This window comes from Salmo salar, chromosome ssa10 (genome assembly GCF_905237065.1).
Source record: "Salmo salar chromosome ssa10, Ssal_v3.1, whole genome shotgun sequence".
NCBI lineage: Eukaryota > Metazoa > Chordata > Actinopteri > Salmoniformes > Salmonidae > Salmo > Salmo salar.
The window spans coordinates 26,344,031-26,358,711 of record NC_059451.1 but is presented as its reverse complement, the minus strand read 5'-3'; the positions used below and the strand labels follow the sequence as shown (position 1 = coordinate 26,358,711).

The following is a 14,681-nucleotide window of genomic DNA, read 5'->3' as shown; positions in this document are numbered from 1 at the left end:
AGGTTCCCACAGTATTTAGAAGTAATTGGATGGATTCCAGATTAATTTAACTCAAGTTGTTACAATAATCTGTGTAGGCACCCACACAGATTATTATTATTATTGTGCACATGTATGATTAACGGGGGTCTTCCTTTTCTTTACCCCGATCTAGAGGGATGAAGGTCAGTTGAGGTCAGACTCAGAGGGACATGCAATTCATCATCTTCGGTTGCAATGCACTTATAATTCTAACAGCAGAGCTCTGCCACATTCACCAGGTGTAGTGCAAAGATACATGGAATTCTGTGTCAGAGTTAACACGGTCTCGCCCTTCTGGTGCCAGACAGTACAAGGACATGGAGGTAAACAAATATGATTAAATAAACCCCATCCTAGAATACTAATAAGGCAAGTACATTTGCACAATTCGTAAAGGGGATTTTGCTTTACAGTTGAACACTTTATTTTCAAGAACGTTGCATAGTAAACAGATGTTTTGCGGGAAAATAACAATACAAGTCAAAGGGTAAACTGATATGTCATTGATGGCTCTTCTTTTGAGGTTAGGTATACAGCTATAAAGAGGTATTGAGAAAATGCATCTAAATGAGTCCAAAAGTCTCCCTTGTAGGTTTAATACTTCATAAATGCATATTTGTCAAGTATACATATTAACCATTGTATTGACTGGTCTAAACTACCGTTCATTTGAAAATGACAGAAAATAGTGCAAAACTTCTTTATCCCAAATGGCTGAACATAACTTGCCAGGAAAGAACATTTAAAAAAATCCCACACCAAAAATATCCAATAAAGTAGTTTGAGCTCAACTTTGAGAGAATGTTAATGGAATAAAAATACAGAGAAGTGACGTGTCAAAAACATACACAGGAAAAACATGAACAAAGTTAAATTATAAGCATTTCATAGAACCCTATGAAAAAACAATTAGGTAGACTAATATCATGCTTAACAATAACATTAATCCCTGGAAAACACAAATGCTTGAAAGTTTAAATTCCGTACTTCGATGTCAATTGGAATGTATAAATCTGGATCAACTTCTAAATAAATCTATCAGAATCGACTCCCAAATTGTCATTTGCTTACAGGTTCCTCTTCAGGCTCACTTATTATACTCCCATATGAGGTCATCATCAATGCCGAATAAATTATTTGGTGCACTAAAGATACATACTGCAGTATTTAGAAATTACATACACAAAAACATGACTTAACATAAAACATGCATAATTCAACCCTAAAGACAAATGTTACATAGTTGCAGTCTAAATTGTGGTGGTCTCCATAGTAGTTTCCTCCCACCTTCCTACATTTAGCTGCCAGGTCTAGTTTCAAGCAACAACAAAAATATTCCACACAAACAGTTGCATCCCAATTGTACCTTCAGTTTCTAATTCCAAAAGCTTTTGGTTTCTTCATACTTATCAGCATTGGAGGTTTGATCTTTGGTTTATCTTCAAAAAGCTGCGCCTCGCTCTCAGTCGTTGGAAAACGGCGAGCGTAAATGTCTGTATACTGCCTCTGAAACTGATGATACAAAAATGTATTAGCTTTAGATTAACACTTTTGTGGGGGGGGAAATTGTACACAAATGTGCAGTGAGATTACATTTGTACATTCTAGTCATTTAGCAGACGGTGTTGAGTGATTTACAATAGTCAGTGCATACATTTTCGTACTGTGTAGTGAGATAAGAGAATATGAAGAAAGTGTTCACACAACATGCCGTCTAACATGTTACCTGCTTGAGCTTCTTCTTCTTGTCCTTCACAGACATGTTCTTGTCTTTGACCAGGCTCTCCAGCAGGTCAGTGATGGCAGCCTGGGACACACTCAGCTTCTGCTCCTCAAACTCCTCGGTACTGATCTGTCTGCAGAAGGAGTAGATGGGCATGGGGGCCCCTACACCACCACTACCTGGGTAGGTTATCTAGAGGAGGAGAGGATAGTCACACTCAACACGCCGCGGTCTACTTTCTTTAAAGGTAAACTCAGCGATATGACGTAGATGCACAAAGTAAATAGAATAGTGGATCAATTTCCACAACTAAGAGCATTGAAGCGCGAGGCTAAATTTCTCTGCTGTTTTGGTCCCATAGCTACCACATTGAAAACAACGTGAAGGGAACCCCTTGCACATGCGCAGATACTGTATGTGACCGGGAAGTCTTGCATCTTGCTCATCGCAATAGCTAGTGTTGCTCGTGGCAACGTCATTTTGTTGAGTCTACCTTTAAAATCAATGAAAATTCTATTTCATTACAACTCACGTAACCAACTACGGTATGTAATAGATACCTTATAAGAGTGACAGTATTATACCTGTACTTTTCTGAGGTATGCCAGGTGGTCTCGGACTGCGTTCTGCAGATAGACTGGCACCTGGAGTATCTCCTGGTGGTGATCCATGAGGAAGGAGACCAGTCTGGTGGCCAGAAGCTCATCCAGGTCCACCTCTTCCTCACAGCCCAGCACACAGCGAGAGAACGTATGCACCATCTGGAAACACAATGGGATTGAATAATGGAGTTATGAGGATGTTCAAATCATCACACAGAATTGTAAAACCTGCGTTTCTCTCCGCCCTCACCAATGTGCGTGTTCCTATGGCGTCATGGAGCCGAGGCATGTCCACATTCTGACTCATCCGGGAGATCATTCTCATCAGCAGCTGGAGCTTCCTCCGGCTGGCAGGGGGCAGCAACAGGGTGCAGAGCTGCAGAGCCTCAATGGCCACCCGCTCCAACTGAGGCTGGAGGAGACCTTCACACATATACACAATCACAGTACTGTACACTGGAATGGCATGTATTCAACCCTTGATATGCATCAGATCAAAATGATGCATACACACACACACCACTAGGACTTGAGGCTAATGAAATGCATTGAAGCGGATTAAGCATCTGTGTGATTTCACCTGGAAGATTAAATCCATGTTATTTCTCAATGCCAAAAAGCCCTTGCTTCTCTAAAGCAAGAACTGCATTAACTATGTGTACAAGTTATTAAATGTAACATCATTAAATGTAATTGTATAGGCATAATACTTTTAAACAGGGCAGTTTGAAGTTCTGGAAAGTATCCAGATGATTACAATTGAAATGCTTGCAGTGATAACCTTCTCTTAAAGGACAATTAGAGTCTCACTCCATATTAGTGCAAGCCCAATGAGCAATGTTAGGCCAGGTGTTAAGACATGCAAAAGCACAAACACAAGCATGCAGATGTAGGCTTACTTTGCTCGGAACTCAGACGGCGTGCATAAGTGAACACAGAGGGCAGAGCAAGGGTTGGCCTGGACAGGTCCAGAGAGCTCTGACAGCGCCTGCTAACAGAAGGCCCAGCTCTGAGGTCTCGCAGGTCCATGCTGCTGGCCCTCAGGTTGAGCAGACTGGGACCCCTCAGGCCAACAGTGGAGGAGGAGTCTGGCTTCACGGTGATCTCTGCTACAGGGGCGTTAATACTGAAACAGCTGGCAGACATCCCTCTGTGCTCAGCTATATCCAAACAGGTACCAATGCTCCTAGGGCGCTTGGGCTTCTGACTGACTGAGAGGTTGTCCATTGGTAGTGAGATGCTGCTTCTGGCACCCTCGTTTTTGGAGCTGTGAGTGCTACCCTCTACAGTCATCACACCTGAACTGGTGTTGCAACTGGGAGTTGCCATGGTGACAAAGACTTGGGGTTCAGAGTAAGGGTAGCTGTCTAAAACAGACAGAGAGTCAGTTTTATTCTGAGGTGGGGTGCTGTACTTGCTGCCACTGTTACTTTTGCAGGACACCAGACTCTCTGTAGACTGGAACAACTTGTGTTGGGAGCATGAGTCAGACTCAGCTGATTCATCCAGGATTCTCTCCAGGGAGCAACTACTGGGTCTTCTGAGCCTAACTGATGAGGCTCCACTGCTCTCTGACCGTACAAGACTCGGAGAGCTGCCTCCCAGGACGTCCCCATAACTGGCCCTTCGGCCTGTCAGACCCATCTGGGGGACCCTCCCAGCACAGCCCGTCTTCAGAGCTGCAAACGTGGACTGGGCCTTTGAGCTGAACACCTCTCTCATTGGTGAGTCGCCCTCTTCAAAAGCCTCTTTCCGAATTAAGCTCAACAGCAGACATTCCGTTGATTTGAACAGGTTAACAGCACCGTTCATGTGAGGGTTTTTTGCAGGCTGGGGGTAGCTGGGCTCCTCTTGGTTTTTTCGCTTTCCTCTTTGAGTTTTAGGAGCCACAATGTAGCCACATAAAACTAACAAGAGACCAGACAAAAACAAAAACAACACTTGTGAAGCCGGCAGGACATAAACAAGGGAGTTGGCACATTGTGGGGAAAGGGAATAGCTAATTGGACACACATGAGTTAGTTATAACAAATGTCACAGCCACAGAGCAGTCGAGTCACATCCTCTGTTAGGAGGGAAATAACACAAACCAGTTGTAGTTTCATGCTGCTTGTATTTGATCTGGTCAATCTTACTGTTCAGTTGCAGAGTGGAGACAAGACAAACTAAATCTTATCCAATAGAGCTCGTATAAAAAAAATGGAAAGTTCATATAGAATGATGAATACTAGTCCAGTAAACTTTAGAGCATTTGCCTGAATTCAATAACCACACCTGAGATTTGTCCTCTACTTTAACTTACAAATGACTGTACATGTTGATAGCTTAGTTGCAAAAGATTGAAAAATTACATTATAGGTTAATTCAATCCAGGTTTTAGTAACACTTTAGGTTAGAGAGGAACAGGGAAACCCATAAAATTAAGTTTGTCAAACCATTTCACCTCTAACACTGCATTCAATTTTAAAGCTTGCAAAATGCATACATACCCAAGACGTTGACAAACAACTCATAGTACTCAAATGTAAGAAGTGGCTGAGGGAGGCTGTAGAAGTAGTCAGAGACTGTTTTAAACACATCCCTCTCAAACCCAGGATAGGATGGCTGGTTGGAATCATACTTCGGCCCTAGAACGGGTTCAGTGACATTTTTTAGATGTTGGTCTGAAAACATAGCTCTCATATGGAGAGCCTAGTCTTGTTTTGTGTGAGGTGAAATCTATTTCTCAATACAATATGCCACCAAAACAGTTGAGTAAAATCTTACTTACAGTTTGCAAGACATTTCATTGCAGACAAGACCCAGTGTGGGAGGTCATCTGTGGAGAAAAGGCTAATAAATGACCATGCATCTTACATTTTGCGTACATTGTGTACACACATTGCAGATATAAATCAGAGAAAGAATAGGCTATACCAGTCTTGTCCTCAAGTGTAACAACCCCATGCTTGTTCACATTGGTCATGTTGTACACAATGTTTTGAGAATTGATGTGTCTTGGATCCAAAACATCCTCAAGCGCAGTCAATCCCAATGTTTTCTGAAGGCTGAAAGAATAAAGAGGCAATGGAATAAGGATCTACTCATTAAAATGTTTAAGAAGGATTTAAAATAAATGAAGAGTGAATCTTACTGTGTGAGAGTGATGCCTCTCCAAACATCCTGAATATCTTCCTCTGTTAGTGCTCTGGCCTGGACCACTTCAATCACAGGCTCAGTCTCCATATCTTGTTTTGATGGATCCACATTTTCCTGTGAGAAACAATTTCTCAGTCAATTATGTGGGCAAATCATACCGGGGGCACAATAGAGGAACATTTTCTCAAATATCAACAATACTTACTGTAGTCTCCTTGTTAGGTTTCTTGGAAGTCCTACATTTGAAGAAGCCTTCCTTTTCTTTCATTGAGAAACTCTTCCTTACTGATGCAGGCCCTGACACAGGTGGGCGATGGGGAATTGGTTTCAAAGGAGATGTTGAAGCAAACCTAGGACAGCAAAGGTGAAATAATACAATTATTTCAATGAAACACCCAAAAAGATTACTTAGGCCAGAGATGGTAGAGAGAGCGAGACATCCCACTCCCTCATTCTTTCAGGGTGGGATCGCACTGGTCTGCTTTTTGCCCCCACCCCGCGGAGGGGGTGCCCCAGAGATTGTAGAGAAAGGAGACATCTCCCTGGCTCAATTTATGGTGGGCAGGGACAATACACACACGCCATGGCTTAACGTGACCACACCCCCGAGTAAGGTACAGCCGTAGGGTACTCCCATGTTAAATTGCCTACTTTACGCATAAGCCGACAATGTCTATTCTTTTTCTCTATCATTCTATAAAAATTCTGGAAATTCTTGGTTGGCCATCTAACATACTTCCATGTCGTCTTAAAATCAACAAACTACATCATTCCTAAAAACACTTTCATTCTAGACGTAAAAATGTTAGCATGAACAAAGACTGTTGCATGGAATGTATGTCACGATTATCAGTCAAAGAGCCAATTCCAACAGACTTTCTTCAATTAGCTAGCTAGCCCTGGTTTTAAGATGCTGAAAAGCTGTTGTGTACCATTTTGTTTGAATGGAGAAAAGACCATCTAATTAAGTTTTTAATCAACTGCCCAAGGACCAGGTTAGACAAACCTTATGGTTTCAGGCTATTGATGATGGAAAGCTGTGGGCTCCGGTTACTCGGTACATTTGTGTGTTCAAGCACTTAATCACCGGTAAGTCGCTTTGCATAAAGCTTGCTAGTTAGCTTGTAGTATGGACTAGTGAGCTGTATCTGTCCAAATAACAGCTGTAATATTCTTCTGTATTTTAATATTTATGCGAGCCTGGAGATTCCACCAGTGTAAACATCGCCATATAGGATACTTTTGTTAGGGCCATTTGGTAAGGTTGTATGCCCAGCTGGACTCCGGCAAGTTGAATGGACATATAGTCAAGCCAACAAGAAGCAACTCTTTCAAATAACTACACTGTTCAAGGGTAGGCAAAAAGTGGAAGTAGTTACACGACTAGCGAATTAGATCGAGACTAACTTATCTCGCTAGCCAGATAGCTAACCAACCGGCGAATAAGCTAGGGGTTAACAAACAGACATAAGTATAATGTGACATCTTTTCTGTAAGTGTTAGCAGGTCGGGTAACAAATTAGAGTTGCAGAATAAGTATAATGCAAATCATTTGTTGTGACAGCCAAGTATGTTAATAACGACAAGGCTGAAAACATTGAAAAAAAAAAAAGTGTTAATTTGTTTAGGATGATGCCAAAGTTAGGCTAATTACATGGGAGTAACCTACGCAGGGGCGTGGTCACCTTAAGCCACGCCTTGCCGTGTATCTATAAGTAGACCAAATCCAGCTGTCCCCCCATCGAGTGAGAATGTGAAAGATTATGGAGGAACTGTGAGCTCATGCGGGAAAGTATGTTCACACGAGAGAGGGAACGCCCACTTATATGCCGGCTTTGGTCTACAATTTTTTCAATGGTAAAACAGCCTGATTGAACTATTTATCCACCATCTAGGATTTACGCTACCTGTAGAGATGGCTGTTGTCTTCCAAATCTTCTGAACCCCATCTGCCCTTCACATCCTCGATCACATGATTTTTGAGGAACTTCTTCAGCAGCTGGATAGTCTGTTGTCTGGTGACATCTGGTCCAAAGTTACTATTGTTCCTGAGCAGTTCGTGTAGCCAGTCGACAGCTGCTATGGCAGTAAAACAGTTCCCATACACTCTGAAGTGTTGTCGATGTTTCCGCAGAGGCATCCCTGCTCGGAATAGCTTTGTGACTTCATTCCACTGCAAATTAAAATTGTTTTAGCTAGCTATATATACACACACAGTTATTTCAAAAGATGAGCTAGTTATCTGTAACATTACATATTGTTAAAAGGTGCTACATACATTTTTGGACTTGTGTGAATTAATTATGTACCCATTGATTCTTGAAGAATATAACAGATACCTCATGAGCTTTGTTTAACTGTCGAACCCCATCAGAGCCCAAAATATAAGCTTGTTTTACTGTAGTTGATTAACCAGGCTGTAATACACAAATTTGTGCAAAATCGTGTAAACGTTCCTTACAAGCCAGAATGTTGAATAAAATTACATTTGCACTTACTCTACCGGATGTCTGTGAGGTTTGTCCAATTTTGTATTCAGATTTCAATATATAAAAAAAGTGTGTGGATTGTTCTCCACCCTCCCGATTCAGAATATACCATTTTTATTGTCATGGCATGCTTGGTTCAATAGCTACTGACGAGCAAAAACCGTCTTCCCTGTAGCTCAGTTGGTAGAGCATGGTGTGTGCAACGCCAGGGTTGTGGGTTCAATTCCCACGGGGGGCCAGTACAAAAAAAATGTATGAAATGTATGCATTCACTACTGTAAGTCGCTCTGGATAAGAGTGTCTGCTAAATGACTAAAATGTAAATAAATAGCCTATGTGAAACTGACTTTCCCTTGGTGCCAAACCGAACCATATACATACCACCTCTAAAAAGTATTTCATAAGTATATTTTGTCTCAAATTTCGAGCCACTGAAGTACAAACCCCACAAACAACCTGAAAAGTATGTTAAAATTTAATTGAATTCAACATTCTTACTTGTAATGAACATTTACACGATTTTGCACACAAATGTTTTCAGAATGTATATACACACCAATGAACTGTATCACAGCCGGACTAGTTTTACGCCCAGTGTTTGTAAACATAATTACTAACACTTCATAGCACTATAAATGTAACACTGTATAGCCTAAAAACATGGTTAAACGATCAGTTTGATATAATGGATAGTCAGTCAGTCTTTGCATCCATTGCTCTCCAACTCTAGTCTGTGAACGTTTAGAAACGTCAAATAATCATCGCTTGAGATATTGGATTTCGAAACATATGGCCCTTATCTTTCAGCAGAAAGAAATAATCATTCAAATAAAACAGATGCACTTACTGTAGCAGTTTTGCACACATCCATACAGCTATGGGTGACTCCATCCAACAAAACTACCGTTCTGCTACATTTTCAGAATTACGCTTACACACAGGTTGTCGCCTCGTCTTCCACAAGTGCTGCAACATTTACATATGTCCATGTGGGAACAACTTTTATTTTCATGATTTATCGCTGAAATGAAAGTTACGGTCCTTGCTTCCAAAACCATACCGCGTGTTAATGTTCTGATTGTTAAGAGCCCCAGCGCTCAAATATCCCCCATACAGAAGGACACCTTCATCCAATGACTCTTAACGTTATGTGTAATGGAACGGAGAGTCGTGATCAAGGGCTACCATAGTTTGTCTATTCATTTGAGAGTGGTTACAATTCTCCAGCACCATCCCTCATCTTTCTACTGAAACAGGGGCGGGGAGTGTTTCAACTGCTAATTGCTGATGTGATATCATCCCGACTTCAAATCAGAATAGGGAAACGATCAGGGATTTGTCACTAACTAGCTAATCCTCAGTAACATATTGCTGGCCTAAAATCTGTAGGGCTGTCCGATTCTGGAAAAAACAACACCGATAACAGACAGCTTTACATTGTGAGTGATCTGCACAGTTCTAGCCAGCTTGCAGCATAGCTAACGTTAGCCAGTCAGTCAGCCAGCCAACCAACTAACCAAAGTTGCAACATACTAACGTTCGCTAACTAGCCAGCCTATTTGCCCAAATTGCAGCATAGGTAACTATGTTGCCCAATTGACAGCATAACTAGTTAGCTCGTTTGCCCAAGTTGCAGCATAGCTAGCATCGTAACACTAGATAACGGTTTAGCGTTAGCTAGCTAACTTCACAACAAGAAAAAGTGTACAAGAAAAGCTTACCAGTTTTGTCGCCCTGTAAGGCCCAGGAGTGACAACATGAGAACTCATCATATTGACGCTAGAATCAACGTGCAAACAACCCAAATGATTGTAGTTTGTTGGTTATCGGTGCCACATTGTCGACACAGAGAGCAGTGGCATTCCACACTGTTTAAAATTACGAGATTTCTTCTGGAGGCAGCTGATTGGACAACATCTTTGTCATGTGACTATTCATAAGGCTGGTGGACAAATGACACAAAAGAGTACTGTGAGATCAAAACAAATAGGCGAGACCTTTGGCGAGACGCATGAATGATTACGCAAACACAGGCAACAATGTATGTACTTTTTATCAGAGATTGTCAAAATGATATCATGTAGCAGTGAATTCTGAGAAACATTGAATGTAGACTGCCACCTGGTGCATGCAGTATCACCCCACAACAAACAGAGCAGTACAGTAAAAATTCGTTAATACAGTTTGTTTAGTTTACTTAACAACATTTAACTATAAATACAGTGAGCCGATACTGTAAACATGAACATATATAAAACAGGGATTATAGCCATTCATGAGACGTAAAGTAACCATTCATGAACAGGCAGGTACTGTTCTTTGATGTGATTGGCATCAAACTTTGTGACTGAGTTTTTAGTTTTCTAAACTGTCTACAACAAAGCTATTCATTAAACGCTGCTGGCTAAATTGTGCAAATGGTCCTAAATATTGAAATGAAAATGAAAACTCCAGTATTGAAAGAGGGACGAAAATTAGGTATTTTTGGGAAGCTGACAGAAGGAAGCAAACTAGTGTGGTTTCTGCTCAGATCTTCTTCAGAGGAGGAGGCAGCTTCAGTACACACAGTCCCTCCTGCTGAGCTCTGCAGGACAGGAAGCTCTAATACTATCATCTCATCACCAAGGGCCTCCACTGTCCAGGGTTACTGCCTGCCCCAGGCCCATTGTTCCACACACTCATTCATCCCATTAATCCATCCGCAGGATGAACCTACTCCACAGAGTAGTAGATGCTGGTTCCCGTAGACAAGTCCTCCCTTATTCACCAAAATTAATATTATTCCATAACTTAAACCTGGAGTCTAATCATATTCAGCTATACTTAATTATTGATGTACCTTTCCTCAGGACATGGGAAAGGTAGTAACACAGCAGGGAACTGTCGTGTGGGAATAACAACTGTAATCACGTGTATGAAACCATGTGTAATATCAGGATAACAATGTGTAATTTGGGTATTTTGATAATGGTTTCTTATAGCATAGATCTTTGTAAAACCTTCAAAAAACAATATGATGATGGCTCATGGTGAGGAGGGTGAGTTTGACACATGGGTGGGAAAACAGAGCAAGTGGCTCTACTTTGTATAATAAAAGGCCTGGGTGAGTTGAATTACAGTGGGACACAGCTGGATAGCAACACTGCCTGTAAATCATCTAATAAGGCCTCTCCTTTTGTTTCTTTGAGAAGGTTTCTGAACTTTGCTTCTACAATGTTCTAATGATGAATAAACCAATGCATATACTGTTTCTTTTAAAAATACATCTAGCACAGAGGAAACAGTGACATTAAATGGAAATGGTTTTCAAATCAAATACAATTTTATTGGTCACATACACGTGTTTAGCAGATGTTATTGCGGGTGTAGCGAAATGCTTGTGTTTCTAGCTCCGACAGTGCAGTAATATCTAACAAGTAATATCTAACAATTTCACAACAATACACACAATACACACACATCTAAAGTAAAGGAATGGAATTAAGAATATGAGTATTTTGACGAGCAATGTCAGAGCGGCATAGACTTAGATACAGTAGAATAGAATACAGTATGTACATATGAGATGAGTAATGCAAATTATGTAAACATTATTAAAGTGATTTGTGTTCCATTATTAAAGTGACCATTGATTTAAAGTCTATGTATATAGGGCAGCAGCCTCTAATGTGCTACTGATGGCTATTTTCCAGTCTGATGGCCTTGAGATAGAAGCTGTTTTTTAGTCTCTCAGTCCCAGCTTTGATGCACCTGTACTGACCTCGCCTTCTGGATGATAGCGGGGTGAAAAGGCAGTGGCTCGGGTGGTTGTTGTCATTGATGAACTTTTTTTTGCCTTCCTGTGACATCGGGTGCTGTAGGTGTCCTGGAGGGCAGGTTGTTTGCCTCCGGTGAGGGGTTGGGCAGACCGCACCACCCTCTGGAGAGCCCTGCGGTTACGGGCAGTGCAGTTGCCATATCAGGCGGTGATATAGCCCGACAGGATGCCCTCAATTGGGTGTCTGTAAAAGTTTGTGAGGGTTTTAGGTGCCAAGACAAATTTCTTCAGCCTCTTGAGGTTGAAGAGGCTCTGTTCCGGCTTCTTCACCACACTGCCTGTGTGGGTGTACCATTTCAGATTGTCAGTAGCCTCTTAATTAACACCCCCTGTAGTGTGTTATCCAGTTAGGCATTGCTGTGACACAAAAGATGAAAAGTAAAAGGAGGGAGGTTAGATACATATAATAAAAAGGTTTAGGGTAGTGCTTTAGATTTGCTAATGTCAGGACTGATTGTAAGAAAATATTGAAAATCAATGGACGGGTGTTGCATTGTCCAACAGCAATAGGAAAACAAAAACACTAAACTAGTTCCTGTGTCTTTTACACATGCACCTCAAATCTCCAAACTTTGAAGACTTGCACAACTTGAGACACAGGGTTGGAGAGGTTACTTTCTAAATGTAATCAGTTACAGTTACTATTTACCTGTCCAAAATTGTAATCAGTAATGTAACTTTGGGATTTACCCAAATTTAGTAACGTAATCTGATTACATTCAGTTACTTTTATTACTTTCCCAATAAGAGGCAATAGAGGGAGACAAAAATGTATGTTACCAATTGAACAACATCTATTGCAGGATAAATCAATGTTAAAGTTTACATAGCTGGCCATATATGGATGTTACATTTTACTTTATGGGTTGGTTTTGTAGGCTTCTTCTAACCCATCGTTTTCTACTACATATAGTAATATGATTAAATTATATCTTTACATTAATATATATAATTTGTAAGTCCAAAATGGATGTCGCAACTACAGATTGCCCCTTTAAGTCTATCAAAAGTGTGTGAGTTTGTGCATGTGTCCATTAGGCCTATGGATTTTATTTATCAGCAGGAAATAGATTGAGCAATAAAAGCCCCATTTTTATTCCATAGGCTGGGATCCACACTATGCAGCTGTTGCAAGAGCACATTTTTCACTAGCTGCCCACTGGTTTAAAAATCAATGATTTATAGGCAGCTTAAACTTCTTGAATTCAACCATTATTGGGTTCAAATTCATATTTAGATTTGTGAACAGCCATCCACAGCAACCACAATCCGTAACATGCTGACCACACAGCTCGCATCACGTGCGCGAGTGTTGCAAAATAAATGTACACATACATGTTATTCAATTATTGCACCTAGACTGCTCGCGTGTGTCAACGAGCATCTGCATAGCCAGGCACTAAAATAGAACATGGTTCTATTTGTGACGCTTGATGCGCTGCAAGTCCCGCCTCTTCCATCTCCTCATTGGTTTTTAGGAGCATTTACCCACGTGGTTGATTGAAAGATGAACTGAGGTCCACACTCCAAGCAGTTGGTAGTGGTAATGCCTCTTAAAGTTGGTTGCCAACCGCCATATAAAGTCCAAAGAAGAAGAAGCCTGAAGGAGGAGAGATTACTAGAAACAAACTCTTAATTGTCGGTGTAGAGGACCTTGTGCATTTCAGGTAAAATGTGATTCACATCAATGCGCTATGTAGATATCAATAATAAGTGATATCTGTATCGCTGTAGACTACACTACTGCTGTCATCCTTACCTCCAAGCTTTTATTGAAGTTGGATAACCTTTGGATACCGACAGCAGTCGCACCATTGGAAGACATAGCTTGGACTGTAGCCTACAAAAGCCTATTCCTGCTCTTTTCCCGCGATCCATCAAACACATTTGGTGTGTCATGATAGTGGTCTCTGACTTGGGGTCAGACATGCTCAGGTGGAACAAACTTAAACTTGCGTGTTTTTTCAATGCTGATTTGAATGTCATTGAGAAAATAGAGAAGTGTCAAAGATTTTTTTCCGCAAACATCCTTTCTGAATTTAAAATAATCCTCGAAGTAATCATCTAGTTTTTCAAAAGTATCTGTAATCTGATTACAATATTTTTTCTGGTAACATAACAGATTACAGATATTGTTTTTTGTAATCCCTTACATGTAATGGATTACATGTAATTCGTCACTCTCCAATCCTGTTGAGACAACACGCTGTATCTAAAAGCTTCTGCTGTACACTAGTCACATTGTCCAAGATGCAGACGTACTAAGCCCATTATCTTGTATGAATAATGTACAGCCTGTAGGATGCATTGATGCTTTAGTTTCATACTCCATGCTTGACCCAGATCTGTTTGTACTCTTGCCATGCTCTGCAGCTAATATGTTTTGCATATATTACTCACTGCAACCATCCCCAACAAGCTACCACCAGACCCTCTTTAGCAGTGATCTAGATCTGCAGAATAACGTCTATTGCAGTAAGAGAGGTAGATGTCATACATGGACCTAAGTGAAGGTGATGTAAAGGCAGAGGAGACATAGCATGAGGATGTGTTACAAATAATTTCAATGAGGAGCACTGTGCAATAGCTCTTGGCCAGCAGTGGACGATTATGGTCTCATATAAACTACAAGTGTGGCCCTCAAATTATGTTGGAATGAAAGCTTTACTATGTCTTTGGTGCGGTGAGTGAGGAGGGGTGTGTAATACACAAGTATATGATACAGTGGTTAATGTTTTGACTTTGATTGAATAGCATGTATCTAATGAGTACACCATGCATGCATCTCTCTTCTAAAGGTGCAACATTGAAAAGTAAATTAGTAACCATCAATTATTTGGTATATAAGTAACAACAATTCATTTTCAGAGGTTCTTGAAATATTCAAAATT

At 40.8% G+C, this 14,681-nt stretch overlaps 1 protein-coding gene across 4 annotated transcripts; it reads right to left on the bottom strand.

Moving 5' to 3' along the window:
* Positions 1 to 412: 412 nt before the first annotated feature.
* depdc1a (DEP domain containing 1a) lies at positions 413 to 9,877 on the bottom strand. Of its 4 annotated transcripts, none has more exons than XM_014216598.2 (12): positions 9,695 to 9,876; positions 7,392 to 7,657; positions 5,690 to 5,834; positions 5,480 to 5,598; positions 5,263 to 5,393; positions 5,117 to 5,164; positions 4,836 to 4,973; positions 3,246 to 4,253; positions 2,597 to 2,769; positions 2,329 to 2,505; positions 1,748 to 1,936; positions 413 to 1,533 (listed from the first exon to the last, which is right to left on the bottom strand). In XM_014216598.2, the coding sequence occupies exons 1-12, from the start codon at positions 9,743 to 9,745 to the stop codon at positions 1,390 to 1,392; spliced, it is 2,589 nt and encodes an 862-aa protein (XP_014072073.1). In that variant the 5' UTR covers positions 9,746 to 9,876; the 3' UTR covers positions 413 to 1,389. The 4 variants fall into 4 exon arrangements, with proteins under 4 accessions (XP_014072073.1, XP_014072074.1, XP_014072075.1 ...); XM_014216599.2 differs by lacking the exon at positions 9,695 to 9,876 and adding an exon at positions 8,821 to 9,342; XM_014216600.2 differs by lacking the exon at positions 7,392 to 7,657 and having other exon boundaries at positions 9,695 to 9,877.
* Between the last annotated feature and the right edge of the window lie 4,804 nt (positions 9,878 to 14,681).